Source organism: Anomaloglossus baeobatrachus, chromosome 6 (assembly GCF_048569485.1).
Source record: "Anomaloglossus baeobatrachus isolate aAnoBae1 chromosome 6, aAnoBae1.hap1, whole genome shotgun sequence".
NCBI classification, from domain to species: Eukaryota; Metazoa; Chordata; class Amphibia; order Anura; family Aromobatidae; genus Anomaloglossus; species Anomaloglossus baeobatrachus.
In genome coordinates this window covers 162,536,421-162,561,141 of record NC_134358.1, presented here as the reverse complement: position 1 = coordinate 162,561,141, position 24,721 = coordinate 162,536,421, and the positions used below count along the sequence as shown (strand labels likewise).

General features: G+C 45.6%; 1 protein-coding gene across 2 annotated transcripts in view; it reads right to left on the bottom strand.

The window, feature by feature from the left end:
- The window catches only part of TTC39C (tetratricopeptide repeat domain 39C), a 49,204-nt gene that overhangs the window by 12,108 nt on the left and 12,375 nt on the right, over positions 1-24,721 (bottom strand). For both annotated transcript variants that reach the window (XM_075353344.1, XM_075353343.1), the window contains exons 3-7: positions 24,450-24,564; positions 17,045-17,399; positions 13,155-13,323; positions 4,539-4,632; positions 184-291 (exon numbers count right to left, since the gene is read on the bottom strand). In XM_075353344.1, the coding sequence (XP_075209459.1) occupies positions 184-291; positions 4,539-4,632; positions 13,155-13,323; positions 17,045-17,399; positions 24,450-24,564 (841 nt within the window). The remainder of the gene's footprint in view (positions 1-183; positions 292-4,538; positions 4,633-13,154; positions 13,324-17,044; positions 17,400-24,449; positions 24,565-24,721) is intronic.

Below are 24,721 nucleotides of genomic sequence, written 5' to 3'. Positions count from 1 at the left end.
GTTATATGTTTTTGAGTCTTGCACCATGTTCACACCATTGGTGTTCCAGACGTACATTTTTTTTTTTATCAATTTTGGGGGCTCCAGGAATAGGGCAACACGGTTTCAAATTTTAACAAGTCATGACAATGACCCTTTATGTTTTTTTTTCCATTTTCCGAAGTTAGGAGAACTGACACGTACCTGCAGTAAGATAGGCGTAGTAACACTGTGACCACCTGGATTCATTTTTTAACCGTTCAAAGGACCGGAAAGCGTCCTTAAAGTTTAATTCTATCATGCTGCACCAGCCTAGGGGAGAATAAATAAGAAACTAGGATTGAAAAACTGGAAAAGGTCATGCATTTTCTTTGAGATGAATGTGAAGAATCAAAAAGGGGACCACATACCTAGAGCAATTTTATGTGACAATAAGAAACAATTTCACTATGGTATGGCCAGCTATTCAGGATATCTGGCCACCATAAACGCTTGTTATCACCCAATGTTGTAAGCAAAGAAACTAAAGCTGGGACGTCGTTGTTACGTCACCATTTTCTGTGACGTAGCAGCGACCTTCTGAGTCGCTGTTATGATCGCTGCTTAGCTGTCAAACACAGCAGCCGAAGCAGCGATCATAACGACACGCGTCACTGTGCTGCAACATGTGCAGAGAGCAGGGAGCCGCGCACACTGCTTAGCGCTGGCTCCTTGCTCTCCTAGCTACAGTACACATCGGGTTAATTAACCCGATGTGTACTGCAGCTACATGTCACAGTGCAGAGAGCAGAGAGCCGCGCACACTGCTTAGCGCTGGCTCCCTACTCTCCTAGCTACAGTACACATCGGGTTAATTACACGATGTGTACTGCAGCTACATGTGCAGAGAGCAGGAGCCGGCGCTGGCAGCGTGAGAACGGCGGAGGCTGGTAACGAAGGTAAATATCGGGTAACCACCTTGGTTACCCGATGTTTACCTTGGTTACAGCTTACCGCAGCTGCCAGATGCCGGCTCCTGCTCCCTGCTCGCTTCATTTCGTCGCTCTCTCGCTGTCACACACAGCGATCTGTGTGTCACAGCGGGAGAGCGACGACCAAAAAAAGAAGCTGGACATTCAGCAACGAGCGGCGACCTCACAACAGGGGCCAGCTCGTTGCTGGATGTCACACACAGCGACAGCGACGGGACGTCGCTGCAACGTCACAGAAAATGGTAACGTAGCAGCGACCTCGTTGTCGTTGTGTGTGACACCACCTTAAGTATATAATCACCAATATGCACTGAAGTTTCCAGCAGTGTTTTGGACACTAAATAGATTTTAGGGGGTCAATACACAATAGATAGCTGTTGGCCAAAAGTCGGTCAGCAGCTATCCTTCCCAACTCCTCCATACGTACGATTCCTTGCTCAGCCGAGTGTGCCTGTATTCTCTACAAGTGAGCCTCAGCTAGATTCCTTGGGCGGAAGTTTATTTCTTTGAGAACAAAAGGATTGGCAGTCCTAAATCATCAGAAGGCCCCAATACACATTAGACTGTATATGTGATATGCCGAGCCTGCATATATTGGCAGGTTCAGCTTATAGTCTAATGTATATGAGAGCCTTTATCATTAAAGAAGTTATGTTGGCCTTTAAAAAAAACCCACATATTATGATGTGACTGGCCATCTATAGCGTAAGGCAGGGCTGGGCAAATTGCGGCCAGCAAGTCACATCTGACCTTCCGGCTGTTCCACTCCAGCCCGTGGACCGAGACAGCTGAAGGGCTGAAAACAGTGGACCACCAAGCCCTCCTCTGCTGCCCGTATGCCACAGCCCATTTCCCAATATCCACGTTACCTGCATCCTCAGAATGCAGATAGTGATGAATACATTGGTGGAGGACGGTGCCTGTGGCTCCTTTTTCTATTAATCAGGGTGTGGGACAGCAGACGTAATGACCTCACATCATTGCAAGAGACAGGAGCAGAGTCCCGGGGAAAATGGCAGAGAGGCGAGTATGTGTTGGTTGTATTTTTATGTGTATGGAATGTTTGCATGTAATTAGGAGGCTGTTTGTGGGCTCATACAGTATATAGGAGGCTATGTGGGACTCAAGGTATATAGGAAGCGATTTGAGGGCTCATGCTATATTTAGGAAGCTATGTGGGGCACATACTATATATAGGAAGGTCTCAGACTGTATATAGAGAGCCTATGTGATGCTCATGCTGTATTTAGGAGGCTATTTGGCGGCTCCTATTCTATATAGGGGATGTGTGGGGAATCATATTGTATATAGGGGGGCTGTGTGTGGGCTCATACGGTATATATGGGGTTATGTGAGGGCTCATCCTGTATATAGGGAGCTATGTGGGACTCATACTGTATATAGGGTATGTCAGCATACTTAATACTGTTCAGTATAGATTGATACAATTAATGTTAATATAAAATATTAATTATAATTAATATGTTAATATTAATATTGAGCAGAATTAATTTCAGCCTATTGTTTCGGCCTCCACACCAGTCACAGTCTCTCATATGGCCCTTCGAGAAAATTAATTGCCCACCACTGGTGTAAGGGGGTGTCCTAACTCTCCACCCTGTTGCAGATATCCAAAGAAAGAAGGAATGGACATGCTGGATTTCAACATGCCTAATCTTTAGCTGTAACAGGATTTGTATTTCCTTATTAACTGTGTCAGGCATGCATGTCTGTGGATGGTGGTGGGGTATACAGTAGTTACCTTAAATAAGCACTCCAATTATATTTTTTTTTTGCCATAAACCTGTGTAAATGTAAAGTAGTGTAATCTTCTAATCAGACCTGCTGGATGACACTGGGTATAAGTCTATAGAGTGTCAGAACCAAGTTCCATAGACTTAAGGCCGCTTTACACGCAGCGACATCGCTAAAGTGATGTCGTTGAGGGTCACGGAATTTGTGACGCACGTCCGGCCATGTTACGTGCGATAAAAAAAGGTCGTAAAATCGAGCAAAATCAATCGTTGACATGCTCCCCTATTCCAAATATCGTGGCAGCTGCAGGTATGATGTTGCTCATCGTTCCTGCGGCAGCACACATCGCTATGTGTGACACCGCAGGAACGAGGAACCTCACCTTACCTTCGGCCGCCGGTAATGAGGAAGGAAATAGGTGGGCGGGATGTTCGTCCCGCTCATCTCTGCTTCGATTGGGCGGCCGCTTAGTGACGTCGCTGTGACGCCGAACGTACCGCCCCCTTAAAAAGGAGGCGGTTCGCCGGTCATAGCGACGTCGCTAGGCAGGTAAGTAGTGTGACGGGTCCGAGCAATTTTGTGCGCCACGGGCAGCGATATGCTCGTGACGCAGAAACGATGGAGGGGGGTACGCACGCTAGCGATCTCACTAGCGAGATCGCAGCGTGTAAAGCGGCCTTTACACATAGACCCCAGTGTAATTTGGCAAGTTGGAATAGAAATCATAATAGTGACAAGAGGACCGGATCAGGACTGGAAACACTGAATATAGTGATCAGTAAGTATATGAACACACTTACACTACATTACATATACATTTACATTTAAGACATATAAAAGTTTCATGTGATATCTTCTTTAAGTAAGGCACTTTAGTCTATTGTCAACTGTGTTGTTGGCCTGGACAACTTATTGGATCCTAGGTACAATTTGCAAGTAAAGGCTGGAGGTTGACATGCCAATATTAATGAGGGGTGGGCCAGTTAATGAAATCAACGCCTCTTGTCAATGGTGTGTGCCTTGCCAGAGACGTTATTCCATAGAGTACCATTCCTCGTGTAAGAATGGCGGCAATATTGCTGAATTTGACATTGGGCCATAGCCACGCTCTATCACGTCTCCTCCCCAGTTCAGGCCATTTTGGCAGAGTTTCTTAAAATTAATGTAAAAATGCCAAAATTCATAACATTTTTGTGTAACTCCGCATTGCAAACCTTTTGCGATTTTTTTCAAAGTGTTTTACGCTAGTTTTTTTTGAGTAAACACTTTGATGTATCGGGCCCTATAAGCGGTCACAAACCTTTCCACACTTCCCATACATTGTTTAAACGAAAAAGCCCTTAAAGGGGTAATTCAAGTCGTACATCTATTTGAAGTTTCCTAATATTTTCATGTCCTGGATGTGATCAGGACCACATGTAGAGAAATCCTTTTTGTAGTACCTCATTGCATGCCATGTTTAACTAGTACTACCTATTACAGATTCAAACCCTACTCGGGCATCGCACCAGCCTATACCAGAGTGCCGAATATGATTTTCTTACTTTTTTCTGTACCTTCAGCAGCACAATACCTAATGTGATAGAAGTGTCACAGACAGGGCTGCTCATATCATGGATCTGATCATGAGTAATAAAACAAAATGTCAACAGAGATACCAACTTCAAAGGTTTGCTTTATTTGGATGCTTTTTAATACTTCTTGTTCTAGGGATCATCCATGAATGAGTGTTCTCTGTAATTAATATGTACATTTCTATGTAGTTTCCATGTGCAGTGATTCTAGTTTTGAGGCCGATGTTTCTGGTGAATGACCAATGCACTTTACACTTACCAATCTCATACAGGCAAACATGCTGGATCTCTCGCTGCTCCGTGGCAAGCTCCAGAGCGGTGTGGAAGGAGGTCAAGGCACTGTTTATTTGACACTGGAACAGAAGCATGAAAAGTACAAGTAAGTAGAAATTGGGAATAAATTTAGTCTCAGACCAATGATACTGATCAGCTATGCACATTTCAGGATTTAAAGGGAACCAATCACCAGGATTTTTGTATACAACCTAAACCAGTGCTATACTGGCACTATCAGGCTGATTCTATACATACCTGTAGCGGTCAGATCGGATGTTTAGGTTTTGAAATCCAAGAAAGTAAAGTTTATAAAATCAGCAGCTTCTTGAGTGACAGCAGCTGAGGATCAGATAATAGCGGGGGGTATTCATAGTTATTCCCGCCCAGTTAGAATTGCCATAATTATTATACAATTGATTTAATTTTTGACTTACAGGACCTGTAGTGAGGTCATACCCATGTAACCTGAAGGGGCAGGGCCTCAGCCAAAGGAAAAATGTTGCTTCCTGGTATCAGCTTTGTTGGCTGAGGCCCTGCCCCTTCTGGTCACATGGGTATGACCTCAGCACAGGTCCTCCTAGTGGAAAATTAAATCAATCGTATAATGCTTCTAACAGAGGGAGGGGATAACTATGAATACCCCCAGATATTATCTGATCTTCAGCTGCTGTCACTCAAGAAGTTAAAGGTTTTATAAACTTTCTTGGATTTCAAAACCTAAACATCCGGAGCTGACCACTACAGGTATGTATAGAACCAACCTGATAGCGCCAGTATAGCACTGGCTTTAGCTTATGTAGGAAAATCCTGGTGATTGGTTCACTTTAAGTAGTGAACACCATGCACATTGTGTAAGAAGTAATTAAGTCTATTCAGTTTCAGGAACGAATCACCACATGGTCGCAAGATGCACACCAAACATTGGCCTTCAAGTTCCCCATAAGAAATCCCTTCGCGTAAAGTGTCCTTGACTCTTCCCTGCTTTTTGAGGGATGGTTCTAGTGTCTGTTAAGACCCCCATACAAGTTAGACCAATGTCAGCCAAACCCACCAATAATTACATCAGTTGACAATCTAATGTATACGGGGCTGTCTAATTCTCCCCTGATAGATGAGGTCATGGGAAATAAAGAAGATGGCATGTTCGATTGCAGTCTTCCAATCCTTTTACGGTCTTTACTGCCACTACGCAGTATGGCAGCAGCTCTCCAATAGAGATCACTGGAGCGCTCGGCTTTCACTGTGAATAAATCTTGTCTGGGCCAGGAAGGATGCAAAAGAGTATAAAGACATTTCAGCACAGGATCATGGCTGATTCTTTTTGGGAGGTAAAACATTTACCTGCCTGTTTTTAAAAAATGTTTTACCACAAAGAAAGAGTTATTTGCGATCCCGTGCTGTACTGTGTTACGGGGGGCTGTCTGATAATAACTGAAAGGAGTATCAGACAGTCAGGGTCCACCGTGCAAAGACTTTGCTGCAGACTATGGCAGAGTGCAATACCTCTGTTAACTCACAGAAGGATATAATAAGTAAGTAAAGCAATTCCTCCCTTACTTGGAGGGTGTGTGGAATGATCTCTGTTAATAATCACAGAGACAAAGGCAATGTGTGCGAAATGGCACCTACCTAGGTCCGCTCTTCTAGTGGTGCAAAAGAGACGAACAGCAGCGTAAGCCGCACAAAGCTCCTACCTGCGTTCGCTCCACTAGTGTGCGAGGACACGAACCACTAGATATGGCACCTGCCTAGGTCCGCTCTTCTAGTGGTGCAAAAGAGACGAACAGCAGCGTAAGCCGCACAAAGCTCCTACCTCTGTTCGCTCCCCTAGTGTGCGAGGATACGAACAACTGCCAGACGCAGTATAAGGAACGTTACCCTAGCGGCAACGTCCACCTACGAGTAGAATCACAAGGCCCAGCCAGACCATGTGCCTCAGGCACCTGCCTATGTCCGCTCCCCTAAGAGAAAAGGATACGGACAGCAGCCGAAGCTGTAAGGTATAAGAACGCTACCCTGCCGGTAGCGCTCACCTAGCATAGACAGAGGAATGCCTAGAGGAACGCGCACAGAGCGTCTACTCATATGCATGAACCAAGAGGACTGAGCACCATGCGGCGTGTGTCAGGGTCTTATATAGACTCTGTGCCTCATCCAAGATGGAGGACACCAGAGCCAATCCGCTGCCAGAACGACAGGAGTGACATCATGCTGGCCTATCACCGAGCAAGACGTCACAAGCACATGACCAGCGACCAATCGGCATAGAAGGTGTCAGAGACATGTGACCTCGTGTCAGCGATGATGTCACCCGCACATGTGCAATGGCTCCAAGATTGGACTTAGTCTCCGACGCTCGCACATGTGCAGTAGCAAGAAATCTGGACTTAGTCTCCAGCGCTCGCACATGTGCAGTAGCAAGAAATCTGGACTTAGTCTCCAGCGCTCGCACATGTGCAGTAGCAAGAAATCTGGACATAGTCTCCAGTGCTCGCAGCAACCGTAACAGTACCTCCCCCTCAAGGGCCCCCCTCCCGGCGACGCAGGTAATCGGCAACTAAGTCGGGAGCATGGACAGCCTCCTCAGGCTCCCAAGAGCGATGTTCCGGACCATAGCCCTCCCAATCTATCAAGAAGAACCTGCGCCCTCTAACCATCTTAGAACCAACTATGGCTCGTACCTCATAGCTAGAACGAGAGGAATCAGAGGCAGGAGAGTGCACTTCACGAGCGTGAGGTAAAATAGCCGGCTTTAGCAGTGAGACATGGAATTTGTCATGAATCCTAAGATGGACAGGTAACTTCAATTGATAGACTACAGGATTTACCTGTCGAAGAACCTCATAAGGACCCAGGAAGCGAGGAGCAAATTTGACAGAGCTCACTCTAAGTCTCACGTGTTTTGCAGAGAGCCACACAAAATCCCCTGGAGAAAAGACAGGAGCCGGGCGACGAAACCGATCGGACACCGTCTTCATACGGTCCTTAGCTGCTTGGATCGACTCTTGAGTCCGATCCCAAACCTCTGGCATTAGTTGCCCAGTCAGCCACAAGAGGAGGAGGTGCAGCAGCGGGAAACGGTACTGGTACCCTAGGGTGTTGCCCATTATTGAGTACGAACGGTGTCTGCCCAGTGGCCTCAGCCAGCGAATTGTTAAGGGCAAATTCTGCCCAGGGTAAGAGGGAGGACCAGTTATCGTGGTTCTCAGCAACAAAGTGTCGAAGGTATATAATCATAGATTGATTGGTACGTTCAACAAAACCATTAGTCTCCGGATGGTATGCCGAAGAGAGATTCAATTTGCAGAAGGCTACAAAGATCTCGCCAGAAACGGGAAGTAAATTGCGGGCCTCTATCACAAATGATACGATCTGGCATCCCGTGAAGCCTAAAGACATGCTTGAGGAATAGTTTGGCTAGTACCCTGGAAGATGGGATTCTCGATAACGGTACGAGATGAACCATCCGGGAGAAATGGTCCGTAATGACCCACACAAATCTATGTCCCTGTGAACATGGAAGATCACCCACAAAGTCCATGCCTACCACCTCCCATGGTCTATCTGGCACTGGTAAAGGATGCAAGAGCCCAGCCGGTCTCTGCCGTAATGGACGGTTGCGAGCACACGAGTAGCAGGAACCGACATATCTCTTGACGTGGCTGGCTAAGTGTGGCCACCAATACCACCTCTCCAGTAACTCTCGTGTCCGCCTAATACCAAAATGCCCACCCACCTTTGAGGTGTGGGCCCATGACAGTATATCATTCTGTCGATCAGGCGGAACAAAGGTCTTGCCCGGTGGGATTTGGTCTAACGTCACAGGGGAGAGCGTATGAAAAACCCTGGAGGGAAGGATAAGACGAGGTTCGTCAATCTCTTCCTGGGTAGAAAGCATAGAGCGAGACAGGGCGTCTGCCTTGTTATTCTTACTCCCAGACAGATAGTTGATGGAGAAGTGAAAGCGGGAGAAAAACAAGGACCAGCGGGCTTGGCGAGGATTCAGACGCTGAGCGGTTTGTAAGTACGTCAGATTCTTATGGTCTGTATAGACCTGGAAAGGATGTTTCGCTCCTTCCAGCAAGTGACGCCACTCCTCCAAGGCTAATCTCAAGGCGAGCAGTTCCCGATCCCCAATGGTATAGTTTCTCTCTGCCGGTGAAAAGGTTTTAGCAAAGAAGAAACACGGCCTTTTTCTACCTGCACCGTTCTTTTGATACAAGACCGCACCAGCACCCACTGAAGAGGCATCAACCTCTAAGAGGAAGGGCTTATTCTCATCGGGTCTTTGAAGAACGGGAGCAGTTGAAAAGTGTCTTTTTACTGCCTCAAAAGCCTGAGATGTCTCAGTAGACCAGGCTTTGGGATTAGCACCTTTCTTAGTCAAGGCCACCAAAGGGGCCACCAAAGTAGAAAAATGGGGTATGAACTGCCTGTAATAATTTATGAATCCTAAGAAGCGTTGCACCGCCTTCAAGGAATGAGGTTCGGACCATTGCAGGACAGCAGAGAGCTTCGCAGGATCCATAGCCAGACCCTCTTGTGAGATAATGTAACCCAAAAAAGGCAATGAGGACTGCTCGAATACACATTTCTCGAGTTTAGCAAACAATGAGTGCTCCCTTAAACGGGAAAGGACACGAACGACATCCTGACGATGAGTCTCCAGATCAGGAGAAAAAAATCAGGATGTCGTCCAGATACACCACTACTGAGGATAACAGTAAATCCCTGAACACATCGTTTACGAAGTCCTGAAATACTGCGGGTGCATTACATAACCCAAAAGGCATGACGAGGTATTCATAGTGACCGTCTCGGGTGTTAAAAGCGGTCTTCCATTCGTCACCCTTTCGAATTCGTACCAAGTTATACGCACCCCGCATATCCAACTTCGTAAAAACTTGAGCTCCTCTCAGTCTGTCAAAGAGCTCCGAAATTAAAGGTAATGGGTATTTGTTCTTTATTGTGATTGCGTTGAGACCCCTGTAATCTATGCAGGGACGCAAATCACCCTCTTTCTTCCGAACAAAGAAAAACCCAGCTCCCGCGGGAGAGACAGACTTACGAATGAACCCCTTCTCTAAACTCTCTCTTATATAGGTCGACATGGCCTCCGACTCAGGTATCGACAGGGGGTAAACCCTGCCTTTAGGTGGAACCGAACCTGGGATAAGGTCTATGGCACAGTCATACGGCCTATGGGGTGGAAGAACCTCAGCACCCTGTTTGGAGAACACGTCAGCGAAATCCAAATAGGGTGTAGGTATGGGAGAGAGATCAGTTGATGCAACCGCAACGACCTTAGGTGGTAAGGGAAGACATCGGGACTGACATTTCGAACCCCAACTAATAATGCTGTCAGACTCCCAGTCAATGTGAGGAGCATGAGTCCGAAGCCATGGAAGACCCAGAAGGACGTCGTCTATACCCTCAGGCAAAACAAGAAAAGAAATCTCCTCTATGTGACCCTGAGACAGGGAAAGGCGCAAGGGAACTGTCCTCAATGTAATGGAGTCAGACAACATAGTTCCATTAACAACACGGACAGGAATAGGCGCCTCTAACATGATAGAGGGAATATTGTGTCCCTTTACAAATCCTGAGGACACAAAAATCCCGTCAGCTCCGGAATCCACAAAAGCCATAATAGGCCATGTATTCTCAGATAACGAGAGCTGACCTGGGATACAACACTTAGAGGGTGCAGAAGACGTCTCTAGTAACCCCCCTCTAATGGTTACTAGGCCAGGGAGTTTCCCTGACGACTAAGACACTTGTTGGCATAGTGCCCAGCCTGACGACATACGTAACATATAGGAGGACCAGACTTGCGTAGTCTGGAGGACGTATGACCTAACTCCATAGGAGTGGGAGATGTTTCAGATGCTGAGGAAGATGGTAGTGGACCCTCAACAACTGGAATAGCCCGATGCTTAGGGCGTGAGGAAGAGACCTCGAGTCTACGTTCCTTATGGCGTACATCGATCCTCGTTGCTACTGTGATCAAGTCCTCCAGAGAAGCAGGGACCTCACGAGTAGCAAGGGCATCCTTGACATAGCCTGCCAACCCTCTCCAGAAGATAGGAATCAACACCTTCTCTGGCCAATCTAGTTCTGCCACCAGAGTTCTAAAAGCAATGGCATAAGAACTAGTGGATAACGAACCCTGAGATAGATCTAACAGTCTCAGGGCCGCATCATGGGTAACCTGCGGACCCATGAATACCGCCTTAAGAGCATCAAGAAAGTCTTGATGTCTCAGAGTAACCACATCAGAGCGCTCCCATAGGGGAGTCGCCCATTCTAAGGCTTTGTCCTGAAGTAAGGAGATGATAAAGCCTACTCTGGACCTCTCCGTAGAGAAGCGAGAAGAGTTGACCTCTAGGTGTATCTGACACTGACTAATGAAACCACGACATGATCTGGCATCGCCAGAATATCTGTTTGGCAGAGCAAGTCGAGGATCATGTGCAGATGTCACCATGGTCTGAGGTTTATCCTCTATACTCTTGAGCCGTGACTCAAGTACTTGTATGTAACGGTGTAACTGCTGATATTCTGCCATAACTGCCAGACCCTTGGCTCAGTCCTAATGTTACGGGGGGCTGTCTGATAATAACTGAAAGGAGTATCAGACAGTCAGGGTCCACCGTGCAAAGACTTTGCTGCAGACTATGGCAGAGTGCAATACCTCTGTTAACTCACAGAAGGATATAATAAGTAAGTAAAGCAATTCCTCCCTTACTTGGAGGGTGTGTGGAATGATCTCTGTTAATAATCACAGAGACAAAGGCAATGTGTGCGAAATGGCACCTACCTAGGTCCGCTCTTCTAGTGGTGCAAAAGAGACGAACAGCCGCGTAAGCCGCACAAAGCTCCTACCTGCGTTCGCTCCACTAGTGTGCGAGGACACGAACCACTAGATATGGCACCTGCCTAGGTCCGCTCTTCTAGTGGTGCAAAAGAGACGAACAGCAGCGTAAGCCGCACAAAGCTCCTACCTCTGTTCGCTCCCCTAGTGTGCGAGGATACGAACAACTGCCAGACGCAGTATAAGGAACGTTACCCTAGCGGCAACGTCCACCTACGAGTAGAATCACAAGGCCCAGCCAGACCATGTGCCTCAGGCACCTGCCTATGTCCGCTCCCCTAAGAGAAAAGGATACGGACAGCAGCCGAAGCTGTAAGGTATAAGAACGCTACCCTGCCGGTAGCGCTCACCTAGCATAGACAGAGGAATGCCTAGAGGAACGCGCACAGAGCGTCTACTCATATGCATGAACCAAGAGGACTGAGCACCATGCGGCGTGTGTCAGGGTCTTATATAGACTCTGTGCCTCATCCAAGATGGAGGACACCAGAGCCAATCCGCTGCCAGAACGACAGGAGTGACATCATGCTGGCCTATCACCGAGCAAGACGTCACAAGCACATGACCAGCGACCAATCGGCATAGAAGGTGTCAGAGACATGTGACCTCGTGTCAGCGATGATGTCACCCGCACATGTGCAATGGCTCCAAGATTGGACTTAGTCTCCGACGCTCGCACATGTGCAGTAGCAAGAAATCTGGACTTAGTCTCCAGCGCTCGCACATGTGCAGTAGCAAGAAATCTGGACTTAGTCTCCAGCGCTCGCACATGTGCAGTAGCAAGAAATCTGGACTTAGTCTCCAGCGCTCGCACATGTGCAGTAGCAAGAAATCTGGACATAGTCTCCAGTGCTCGCAGCAACCGTAACATACTGTTTGTATTCTTTTTTACTTATCCCCGACCCAGGAGATGTGGTATGATCAGACCATGTCCCGGTACAGTCAGACACGGCCAACTCAGTACATAGCATTATCTCAGCACATGAACACTTTTTTTAATGACATCCAATTGTGGAACTTATTATTATTCCAAGATCTATTGATTAAAATTATCTTAAAACAAACATTTTGTTGGTGGAAAAAAACTCCTTTAACTCTTGGAAGAACAAAAGGATTGGCGCTGGATCTCAATATGTACAATCGTTTTTTTCTCCCCAACATTATGTGGATAGAGGACCTTCCAAAGCACCCAACCAAAAGTTGAAGGTGGATGGATTGGAAGGCTCCTGTACACATCACATAGTTGGCAGGTTTGGATGACTTTGCTCCAATGTGTGAGAATATTATACATACAGTATATACCCAAGAAATCATTCTACTTGAAAGTATGTTTGTGATATTGCTCCCTACTAAGCCTCATTTACCATGGGCTGACATGATTTCATATGCCTCCCGTCATCTCCTTCTCTGGCTGTTCTGAAGTGTACATTATGATTAATGACATTTAGGACTGAACATAAATTACTTTTCTAGAGCACAATGTTCTCTGACTGTTCTTAAAACCACCTACGATCAGTGCCAAATAACAAAGTGGAGGCCTAAATTAGAAAGAACCTTTATTATTGTAAGTGAAGAGCCCGTATCCTGTTAGTGCGGTTCTTACAAGGGTTTCTTTGCAGCGAGGTATCGGACTCATGTAACTCATGGGGCGAGAGCACACGACACAAATACTGTAAGACTGAATTGGGAAAATAGGACCTGGAAGCACGGAAGGAGAAGGGATACCTCTAGTCGTTGGACTCTTCCCTTGAAGAACATGAATAAAGAAGAGTTGGGATATGCAGCTTCTTTCTTGAGGAGAATCTCTTTTGCCTCCTTTAGTCCCGCTTGATTATCACTTCCATCCAATGCAAAAAATGGCCGGACTACAGTATGATACCATAACAAGGCTAGTCTGTATAGAGAGGGAAAGCATCTGCATGTTACAGTTATACAACACCATGACAGTAGGGAAGACACCGACAATGAGGATGTGAAAAACAGAAGTGATCAAATCCTGACCAAACGGGAACAGAAGACATGGGTCACAAGCAATGATAAGAGGGCTGCTTTGCAAAAAAATATTAGCACGTATACTGACACTATTACACTCGTAATGATCTGACCATGGCGAGTCTAATGGTATACAACACCTGCACTGAACACTGGAAATTCAGGGCATTTTAGTCTTTGGTTCATTCTCACATTTATGTCAACAGAAGTAAAAAAAAACGTCATCAATTAAAAAAGGATTTTACTTGATGATAAATGGCATTTCTGAGAAATAAGTGTGTCCTAGTTTCTTTGCACCAAAAATTCCTAAGCTCCTCCCCTCTGCTCTGAGTGACAGATGTAAAGAATTAATGGTATGACGTTAGAGCCATCACTCAAACAGGGAGTGCTTAGGCATTGTTCAGTGCAAAGAGCCCAGGACACTTTTCATGAAGGGACTTCTAATGGGGCACTTAAAGGCTATGTACAGACATCTTTTACTTCTTTAGAGGAGTATTCTCAGGTTATTAAATTGCTTTAATTAGACAGCATGAAAATAAGCAAGTTTACAATAGACTTGCTTTTTGTATGTATTGTCATTCTCCTGCATTGAAAACTTTTATCTTACATAGTTCAAAGCTCTTGCATGAGCTTAGCCACCAGACACTGGCCAAGTGTACTACCGTAGTAGCTACATTACAGGAGAGGAGTTAACTCCTACCATACCAGCCAACTGATTTCTAGACAGAAGTTAGCTGCTCTCAGCTCCTCCTCTCAGCTTCTGACAGTGTTCTTGTCAGTCCTATAGAATCCACTCCTTCCCCCCTTTCAGCACACAGTAGTGGCAGTTTCCACAGCAGCTCTCATTGTCTGAGCTTGCTCAAAGTCCCTGTTATCTCTATATGTAAATATAATAACAGTGCAGACTCAGAACAAGTACTGACAGACAGTAATATGTAGTAGCAGAACAAAGCTACTCACCAGAACTGTCACTCAAGGAGGAGTAGCTATTCCCTAAGTACAAAGTAAAGGTGGTGTCACACATAGCAACATAGCAGCAATCTGACCTTATCAGGATTGCTGCTGCATCGTTACATGGTCACTGGTGAGCTGTCAAACAGGCAGATCTTACCAGCGACGAGCCCCCAGCTAGCAGCGACGTGTGGAAGCGTAACTAAGGTAAATATCGGGTAACCAAGGAAAGCACTTCTCTTGGTTACCCGATATTTACCTTAGTTACTAGCATCCGCCGCTCTCACGCTGCCAGTGACGGCTCCCTGTTCCATGCACTCCTAGCCAGAGTACACATCGGGTTAATTACCCGATGTGTACTCCAGCTATGTATGCAGGGAGCCAGCGCTAAGCGGTGTGCTCTCACGCTGCTAGTGCCGGCTCCCTGCACACGTAGCTGGAGTACACATAGGGTAATTAACCCGATGTGTACTCTGGCTAGGAGTGCAGGGAACAGGGAGCCGGCACTGGCAGCGTGAGAGCGGCAGACGCTAGTAACTAAGGTAAATATCGGGTAACCAAGGAAAGGGCTTCTTGGTTACCCGATGTTTACCTTGGTTACAGCTTACCGCAGGCTGCCAGACGCCGGCTCCCTGCTCGCTTCAGTTCGTCGCTCTCTCGCTGTCACACACAGCGATGTGTGCTTCACTGCGGGAGAGCAACGTCCAAAAAAATGAAGCAGGACATTCAGCAATGACCAGCGACCTCACAGCAGGGGCCAGGTCGTTGTTGGATGTCACACACAGCGACAGCGACGGGACGTCGCTGCTACGTCACAGAAAATGGTAGCTTAGCAGCGACATCGTTGTTGTCGTCGCTATGTGTGACACCACCTTATGGAGAGACTGCATAGCTCTGAGCTGCTCAAGAGACAACTTGAGAATACCTCTTTAAGATATAAAAGATAACTTTGCAAATAGTGTTGACTAAAAAGTGCCTACGGCTTTTTAGATATAGATTCTCGGCAAAGTTATGTGAATATATTCATACTCTGTGGTATTGCTGGGGATTTTTCATTGCAGATTCAGCAGAGAAAATCACCATCAATTTACAATTTCATATATGTGAACAGGGTTGTGAAAACCACAACCATGCGTCATGAAAAAACTTGCTTGGAAATAAGAGGATGTTGTGGATTTTCAAATTTGCAGTTTTCTTCTTTTATAAAAATGCTGTGGAGTTATGATTTGGCGTTCACCCATCGTGATGCAGGTGATGGAATACCCCGCATATCTACAGCACACTGATCTATAAAATTGTGCTGCTGATTGAAGGTGAATTTAGCAGCTGCAATATTTGGTTGAATTTTAAAAAATAGCTTTAATGTTGGTCATTAAAACAATTCCATAAAACATGTGTAGACAAAAAACACCTCCATCTACGCTTTTCGAGCAAAGGAATCATAATCATGTCTCCTTTTGCTCGAAACGCGTAGATGGAGGGCTTTTTTGTCTACACATTTTATGGAACAACAGTAAAGCTAGGTTTGAAAATTCAACCATTTATGGCTGCTGAATTTTTCCATCTTTGTCCAGTTCTACATCTCCTGGTAACCGGTCCAGGATATCAGTGCACCGCACCGCTATTCCCTTGGACTTGCGAGCTGTTAATGGTCTCCCTTACCTAGTACAGTCTTCGAATCAGATGATTTTGAAAATGCTATATTGCAACTGGTTTAACTAAATAAAACCTCAATCTTAAAGAGGACCTGGTGGCCAATGTTTGCTCTTATTTTATTCCCACTGCTTCTTTTTTGTGCTTTTTTTATTTTTTAAATCCACAATGCGGTTCCAGAACTATGGGCCTTTTTGTTCGCTCATAGTGTTTATGCTCTTTACCAAAGGGCGGTGCTCAGAGCGTAATAATGCAAAGCAACCTAAAAGACCCATCCAGGGAGGATCCTTTGGGCCACTCACCTTTGGTAAAGACCAGAAAAATTAGCATTGAATAAAAAGGCCCCTATATAGTGGACTAAAAAAAAAATACTCAAGGAGCGGCCGGAATAATTGACAGCAAATACTGGTCACTTCTGACCTGGTGACCGGTCCTCTTTAAACCCCATCTCCACGCCTTGACACTTCAGCGGCACTTATTTTCTGACTTTGTGACTACCTAGTGTGAATGGATCCCTAACACTCCGCTAACATGAATTATTAGAAGACTGTACAAAAAAAACCCCACAAAACGTGAATGTTCTAGTTAAAACACCGAAAACAATAAAAATATGTGCAGGGCATGTAGAGGATATGTTCACGCTATGTACCAAGATGGAGTCTTGGGGACACCACGTCGCGAATGGATATAGACTAATGTACTAGACACAATGAAATGTGCAATTAAATCAGTAATGTACGAAATCTACACGTGACACGTTGTCCCCAGGGATACACAGTGATCCTACAGACTATAATGACTTACTATAGATACATTGTGGAGAAATACTAAGCTGGAATATTGTGGATGTCAGACCTCAAAGACCTGCCATGTCTCTTTAATGTACCTTTCATTTAACCCATTCTCTTCAGCTTTACACAGTAAAAATCCATAATGCCATGCAATTTTGCATCTCTGATAAAGATTACTTACGGTTTACACTATACCAGCTATTAAAGTGTTGCAATATAGCTACTCACGTAGCTAAAGGGGCCTTCATGTCCTTACTTTCACTTGCATACATCAGTGAAGATAGCCCCTGCAGACGGTCTCCTGGAAACCCCAGCAAGTTGATGATTTTGAGCAGGTTTGGGGGCACCATGGATATGCAAAGGTGAAAAAGTCCATAGCCAAAGCTCACAGCACCTTTCAGTCTGTTCAGGGACTCCTCCGTGACACCCTCAACAGCAATGTGATTATCATTAGCAGCGTCAGAGGGAGAGGATTCCTGAGAGAGCTTCTTCTGATACATCTCCTGAAGGGAGTTAATGTCCACATAGCATTTGTTGTAGATTTTCCAGGCTTTGCGCAGGATCCAACCACCCTTTATGTAAGCTGGCGGGGAACAATAGAAAATAAGGAAACCATATAATTAAGCCAGGCACATAATTTACTGGATATCTACTGTGTGGGTTTACACCACTTTACAAGTCACATCAAGATATGTCCTCTATTTGCTAAAAATCTGTTTTAGTAAATTATTCTAGTTCCTCACGGCTGGGGATAAAAGCTATACCAGTCGCATAGGACAACACACAGGAAGGGGGAAGGAATGCCTTACAGCTAGGGAAAGGGGGAAGTGGTGACCCCTAACAACTACCTGCAACTCACCCTCACCGAACCTATACAGGTTCTGCACCTGTCACCAAGCAGGAATACCTGGGGCCCTATTACACCATGGAATATGGGCCCTAAGTAAGGATGGAGGGTATGAGCGCTAAGCCAATACCACTAACACTAAAGGAAGACACAGGGGAACAATACAGGGGAAACACAACTGCAATCACTAGAGCCTTGGTAGATAGCAAAGACAACACTTATCTGAGCTGCAGCAACTACAGGAGTCTAGAGCAACAGAAGACTACTTCTGCAGAGCTCATCAAGGAACAAACTATAAACCGCAGCCAAACCACTCCCCAGGGTGAGGTTAATAAAGAAAGTCAGAGGCTGGCAACTGAGAGGAAAAACTGACATTTTCCCAGGGTCAGAGTCTGCAGCTGCAAATACAGGGAACTGTCAGATAACAACATGTGCTACCAATCTCTGGGATTGTCTACCACTTGCTGCCACTGGATTGTTAGCCGGCCGTGACATTCCTATGCTATAACAAATTACTCCTCCTCTTAATATATGAATAATTTGACAACTGAATGTTAGCGGCTGGGGGTGTGGCCTCACAGTCTGACACTGGCCAATCAGGGCAGGTAGTGCAAACTGTGCAGGGACACACCTCTTTGATGGCAACACCCAGTTGTCAATATAGTCATACATTTCTAGAAGGAATGACAGATCACAGCATTAGAAGGACCTTCAGATTTGTTGTTTCATTAGTTAAAGTGAACCTGTAAGGTGCAATATGCACCCAGAACCACGAGCAGTTCTGAGTGCATATTGCTAAACCCTGCCTAACCATCCCTGTATACACTAGCATAGATTAAAAATACTTTTTCTAAAGAACTCTTTAAGATCTTTTATCTTATGCTAATGAGCACAGGGGACTAGTAGTGAGGGCATTATATCCCTTGACTATTCCGCCCTCTTAGCATGGCAGCACGCCCACAGTGATGTACTAACATGTTATTCAATTCAGCATCACCAGCAGTGTCGCATGTACCTGTGTTTGCTGTTACCGCGCTTCTGAATGCCGGGCACTTCTGTTCATGTGCAGTATGAAGCCGGATGTATGCGTCCCGGCTTCAGACAGGTCTACTGTGCATGACTGGAAGTGACCAGCATTTAGAAGAGCGGTCACAGCAAACACAGGTACGTGTGTCACTGCTGGTAATGCTGCATTGAATATCATGTTAGTATGCCCCTGTGCTGTTAGCGTGCTAACATGTTAAGAGGATGGACTAGTCGGGGGATATAATGCCCAGGGGACTAGTCCCCACGATCATTAGCAGTTCAGATCTTTAGAAATACTTTTTCTAAAGATCTCTTTATCTATGCTAGTGTATACAGGGACGGTTAGGCAGGGATTGGCAATATATACCCAGGACTGCTCGTGGTTCTGGGTGCATATTGCACCTGACAGGTTCACTTTAAACACTTATGAACGTGTCAGGTGAGGCGACAGGTCATCTTCAATAGAGAACAGTTTGTCCACATTTTACTTTTCCTACCAGCTCCATTCAACACTGCTCTTCATAGGTCAGGAGTACATTATTCTACTTCAGAATTTCATACAGTATTCGGGGTAAAAACTAAAGACCCCCATACACAATAAACTAAAAATGGCCAAACCGTCTGAAAAGGGTGAGATCGGCTAATAGGCTAATGTGTATGGGGTCTCCCGACTCTCTCCCTCTAGATGTCAAGGGAGAAGGATCCAGCCCGTTGGATTTCTAATGGCAAATTAATGATCTTAGGACAACTTTCTGTTGACATATTTTAAGTAACAAGAACTATGTAACCTATAGAAAAATGTGCTACATGTATCACTCAGCCCACACCATTGCCCAAGGTCCGGCTCAGCTTCAGACTGCCTGGACTAAGCATCTACACAGGCCAATCACAGCCATTAATGTGCACCCATTGGTTACATGAAAGCCAATTAGTGGTCATTTAGTAGCTGGTCTGATCGCTAATGCCATCGCACTGTGCACATAGATCCTTGTTCTCGGCAGCACATCACCTGTCTGCACAAGACAAGAAGCTGCCGAGGATGATCGTATTAAAGCAAGCTTAAAAATAATTTCACCCAATGACTGATCTTTGTGCTCATTTGTCCAGTGATTCACAGCCTGTTAACATTGTCCGATCATTGTAAACACTCATTGATAGGAACACTCATTCCCGATTAGGGTACTTTCACACTTGCGTTTATTTCCTTCCGTTACAATCCGCCCTTTTGGAAAACAGCGGAATCCGTTAACTGATTCCGCTGTTTCCCATAGACTTGTATGGGTGACGGATTGTACCAAAAGGACCTGCGTTGCTTCCGCTGGGCGACGCTCCGTTGCTTCCGCCCAGCGGGAGGAACGCAGCATGTAACGTTATTTTGAGCAGCGGAATCCTCTGGATTCCACTGCGCATGCTCTTTTTTTTTTTTTTAAATCAAACTTTATTTTGGCTCGCGGTGGCCGAACGTTCAGCTGAGCGCCCGGCCGTCGGCAAGCGACAGCGCTCAGCTGAGCGACCGGCCACCGGCATGCCCGGCCGCCGGCAAGTCACAGCGCTCAGCTGAGCGCCCGCCCGCCGGCATGCCCGGGCGCCGGCAAGTGACAGCGCTAAGTGAGCGCCCGCCCGCTGGCATGCCCGGCCGCCGGCATGCCCAGCCGCCGGCAAGTGACAGCGCTCAGCTGAGCGCCCGCCCGCCGGCATGCCCGGGCGCCGGCAAGTGACAGCGCTCAGCTGAGCGCCCGCCCGCCGGCATGCCCGGGCGCCGGCAAGTGACAGCGCTCAGCTGATCACCCGGCGGCCGGCTGCAGGGAGCGATCAGCTGATCACCCGGTGGCCGGCTGCAGGGAGCGATCAGCTGATCACCCGGCGGCCGGCTACTGGGAGCGATCAGCTGATCACCCGGCGGCCGGCTACTGGGAGCGATCAGCTGATCACCCGGCGGCCGGCTACTGGGAGCGATCAGCTGATCACCCGGCGGCCGGCTACTGGGAGCGATCAGCTGATCACCCGGCGGCCGGCTGCAGGGAGCGATCAGCTGATCACCCGGCGGCCGGCTACTGGGAGCGATCAGCTGATCACCCGGCGGCCGGCTGCAGGGAGCGATCAGCTGATCACCCGGCGGCCGGCTACTGGGAGCGATCAGCTGATCGTTCACAATAGTCTGCTGCTGGTAAAACTGTAAAAGAAAAAATCAAAACGAATTGCGTTGTTTTGCAGCATCCGTTGTGCCACTATATAATAATAATAATAATTTTATTCATTTATATAGCGCTATTAATTCCACAGCGCTTTACATACTATATGCAACACATCCGTTGCATCCGTTACACAGCGCAATGCAACGGATACCGTTCAACGCAAGTGTGAAAATACCCTTACTGGGCAATTTCAATGCAGCATTAGTAACAGTGCACCATGGCTGGTCTACATGATGACAAATAAGAATGATCAAGCTGTAGAAAAACAACAGTGCGCCTGACTCAGGCAATTGATGTATGACGCCACATAATATGTCCATGTAAGTGTCACCCGGCTTTATATTTCATGATAATTAGATTAAATGTATGCTAAACAGTAAAGAGCGAGCGTCATCATGCTGTAAAGTGCGTCTCATATTTAATTCATGGCTCCTCGGGCGCTCCCCTTTGTATAGGATGCTACAACTGAAGCAGCTTCATTGTGTTTCCGCAGATGGGAATGATCGGCTAACCTCCTCCTAACAGCAGTGCACACAGCCATACAAAAGAGCAGCTTCTACACTTCAGAATTACAATATACAATTACATTATAAGGGAGAATTCACCAAAATATATATTTTTACTGTAGCCGGTGTTGGATCTAATGGCTGATACAGAGAATCAGTGTATGTCACATACGGAAAAAAAAAAGAGTGCTTGATCTATATTTCCTTCTTGAATCCTGATGGACAAGATTCAAAAATGAAATGATGTTAAGTGGATAAAAATGGAGCAGTGTTGGTTTGTATTAGATCTCATTAGTAACCTACAGCGATGGCCTCTGAATAAATGCACAATGGGAATCCGTACAAAGAGGGTACAATAATAGCACACCGCGCGCCAGTGTTCACACACTGCAGGGTCTTCCTCTCCTACCGATTTCCAGGAAGAGAAGTAGAGAATGAGCTGCAAAGTACACGGTACTTTTTTTTTTCTTTTTATATTCTAGCAAAGGTATAAAATCTGCCATTAAAATGACAGGTACATAATGCAGTGAATAATCCATAAATGATAGATTGGCCATAACAGTGAAACTACCTGCCTAAATGATGTATAGATATTTCTTGCGCCAGTAAAAACAATTCTGACCCATGAAGATATGGTCTCCACATCACCTCTAAAGCTGTCACGGACCCATAGACTTGATTGGCTAAGTGCCATCTGATTTTCGGATGACAAACCATGCATGCTGTGATTCTTTTCTTCGGACTACTCAATCATTGATCTGAGTGTGATCCAATATTTTGACAGATTGTACGCGGATGAAAATATGATCATGAGCCTTTACTGCTCCATTACAGTGTTTTTACTTCACATTACAAAATCATGTTGTCAGGGTCTCTTTAAAGGGAACCAACCAGCAGGATTTTCATATATAAAGTAAAACCAGTGCTATACCGGCTCTAGGATGCTGAATGTAAGCATACCTTTTGTTTAGAGATTGTATTTTTTATTTCAGAAATATGTGCAAGTAAAGTTCCAGGAATGCACAGCTATTTGATTGACAGGTGCAACAGGAAGGGAATATGTGGGTCAGGTCTTGTTATCTATTCCCACCCCTGTCTGCCTGCCTCCCCCTGTTGCAGTCATAGACATCAATTTCAGCGCCGGCAGACAGACAGGGGCAGGAATAGATAGCAAGACCTGACCCACATATTCCTGTCCCTGTTGCACCTGTCAATCAAATAGCAGTGCATTGCTGGAACTTTACTTGCACATATTTCTGAAATAAAACATACAATCTCAGAACAAAGGTATGCTTACATTCAGCATCCTAGTGCCAGTATAGCACTGGCATTACTTTATATATGAAAATCCTGCTGGTTGGTTCCCCTTAAATTGAGAGGTGCTGCCTCCATGGACCAGACTTGATTTTCTAGTACATCCCACAATCCCACAGGTGCTCGATCAGACTGAGAACCAAGGTATTTGGAGGCCAAGTCATCACCTTAACCTCTTTGTCATGTTCTTGAAACCATTCCTGAACAAGATTAGCAGTTTGGCTGGGTGTATTACCGTAATGGCATGGCCATTAGGGAAAACAATTACCATGAAGGACTGTAGTTACTCATGGGGATGTTACTTTGACACATATTACCTCATGGCAGACTATCTTGAACCAAGGTCCTAAAAGTAAACTGCACAGAGCATCACACTGCCTTCACTGGATTACTGTTTTCCATTGTGCATCCTGATGCCATCTCGACATCGTGTAAGTAACCCAAGTGGCCATCAACATGATGGAAGAGAAAGTTAATTATTAAGCAAAGCTAACTTCTTCCATTGCTCCATGATCCAGTCCCAATGCTTAAATTGAACCTTTCACCAGTTGGAGCATGTTATTCGGGTCATATCATGAAAGAGTGTGCTGCAGAGCTGAGTAGAACATTATTTTTTTAATTTCTGCTCTCTGTCATGGAGATATTAGCTTTTAAAGTTTAGGATGTAATTGGCGTTATCAAAGACTCTTCTTTGGGGATGTGCACTTCTTTGCATGCATGCGTTTGACCAATAATAAGTAGGCAGCGTCATGCAGGGGGGAAAAGAACACAACTGCTTCCCCTCACTGATCATTGGAGCTACTGTGTAGAGATACAGCACAGCTGAGTTATGTAACATTACAAACATTTCCAAATATAATGGCAGTCAGTGTGGCAGTGGTGTTTGAGATCTGACAGGACTGTGAGATGAGTTCTAAAAGTGGTTGTAATGATAAATAACTCAGCCCTGCTCTATCTACACAGTAGTGACAGTTATGCATCCTTACAAACACTTCCAGATCACTTGCTCAAAATGGTGAATGGTCCTTTTTTAATTGCTCATTGTAGGTGCTGGATAGGGGTCAGTGGAGGACTCTTTGACCAATCTAGGGTCAGTGATGAGAACTAGAAGTGTTTGTAATGATAAATCACTCAGCTATGCTTTATCTCTACACAGTATGGCATAGTAATGTATCATTACAAACACTTCCAGATTACTTACTCAAACTGGTGAAATGTCCTTTTTTAATTGCTCATTGTAGGTGCTGGATAGGGGTCAGTGGTGGGGTCAGTAGAGATTTGTCACAACACGTCAATAAGCCTTGGTCACCCATGATTCTGTTGCCATTCTTTCTTTGATGGTTTAGATAAGTGCTAATAAATTAATACTGGTAACACACCAGAAATTTGCCATCACAATTTATCCCTTGTCATTCTGATCCTTATGCTTGCCCATTTTTCCTGCTTTCAAAACATCAACTTCAAGAACTGACTGTTCCTTGCTCCCGTTGGATAGTTATCAATGTTAGTGATTTCACCTATCAAAGTTATGGCTGATTAGTGTAAATCGTTCCCTTGATTAAAGCACAGATGACAGCGGCACAAGCTTTTAACATAGCAAATCCTGTCTACACTTCCTTTATTTTCATGCACAATAGGTAATGACAGTAATACCAGTAACTAAAAAACCCAGCACGAAGGAAATGAATACGTCTGCCCGTGCTCAGCATCATACAACCAGTATCTGTGCTAATCTGGAGACTCACCTGACAGCTCCTGCTTAACAAAAGAAAGCACGGCTAAATAAACCTGGCAGTCTGCAATAATGATCTGTCTCTGCAGGCGGTCAACCATGGACTGGGCAGACTTCCTAACGTCAACCTGTTAAGGAGAAAGCCACGTGTTCACATTATTAGAGTCAGTATGGAGAACAGGATAAAGTAATCCTCATGGGATATGATAAGGGGACAATTCCCTGAAAACGCTATGAAATGTAACAAATTAATAGCAGATACAATGGCACAGAATGGAAAAAGCA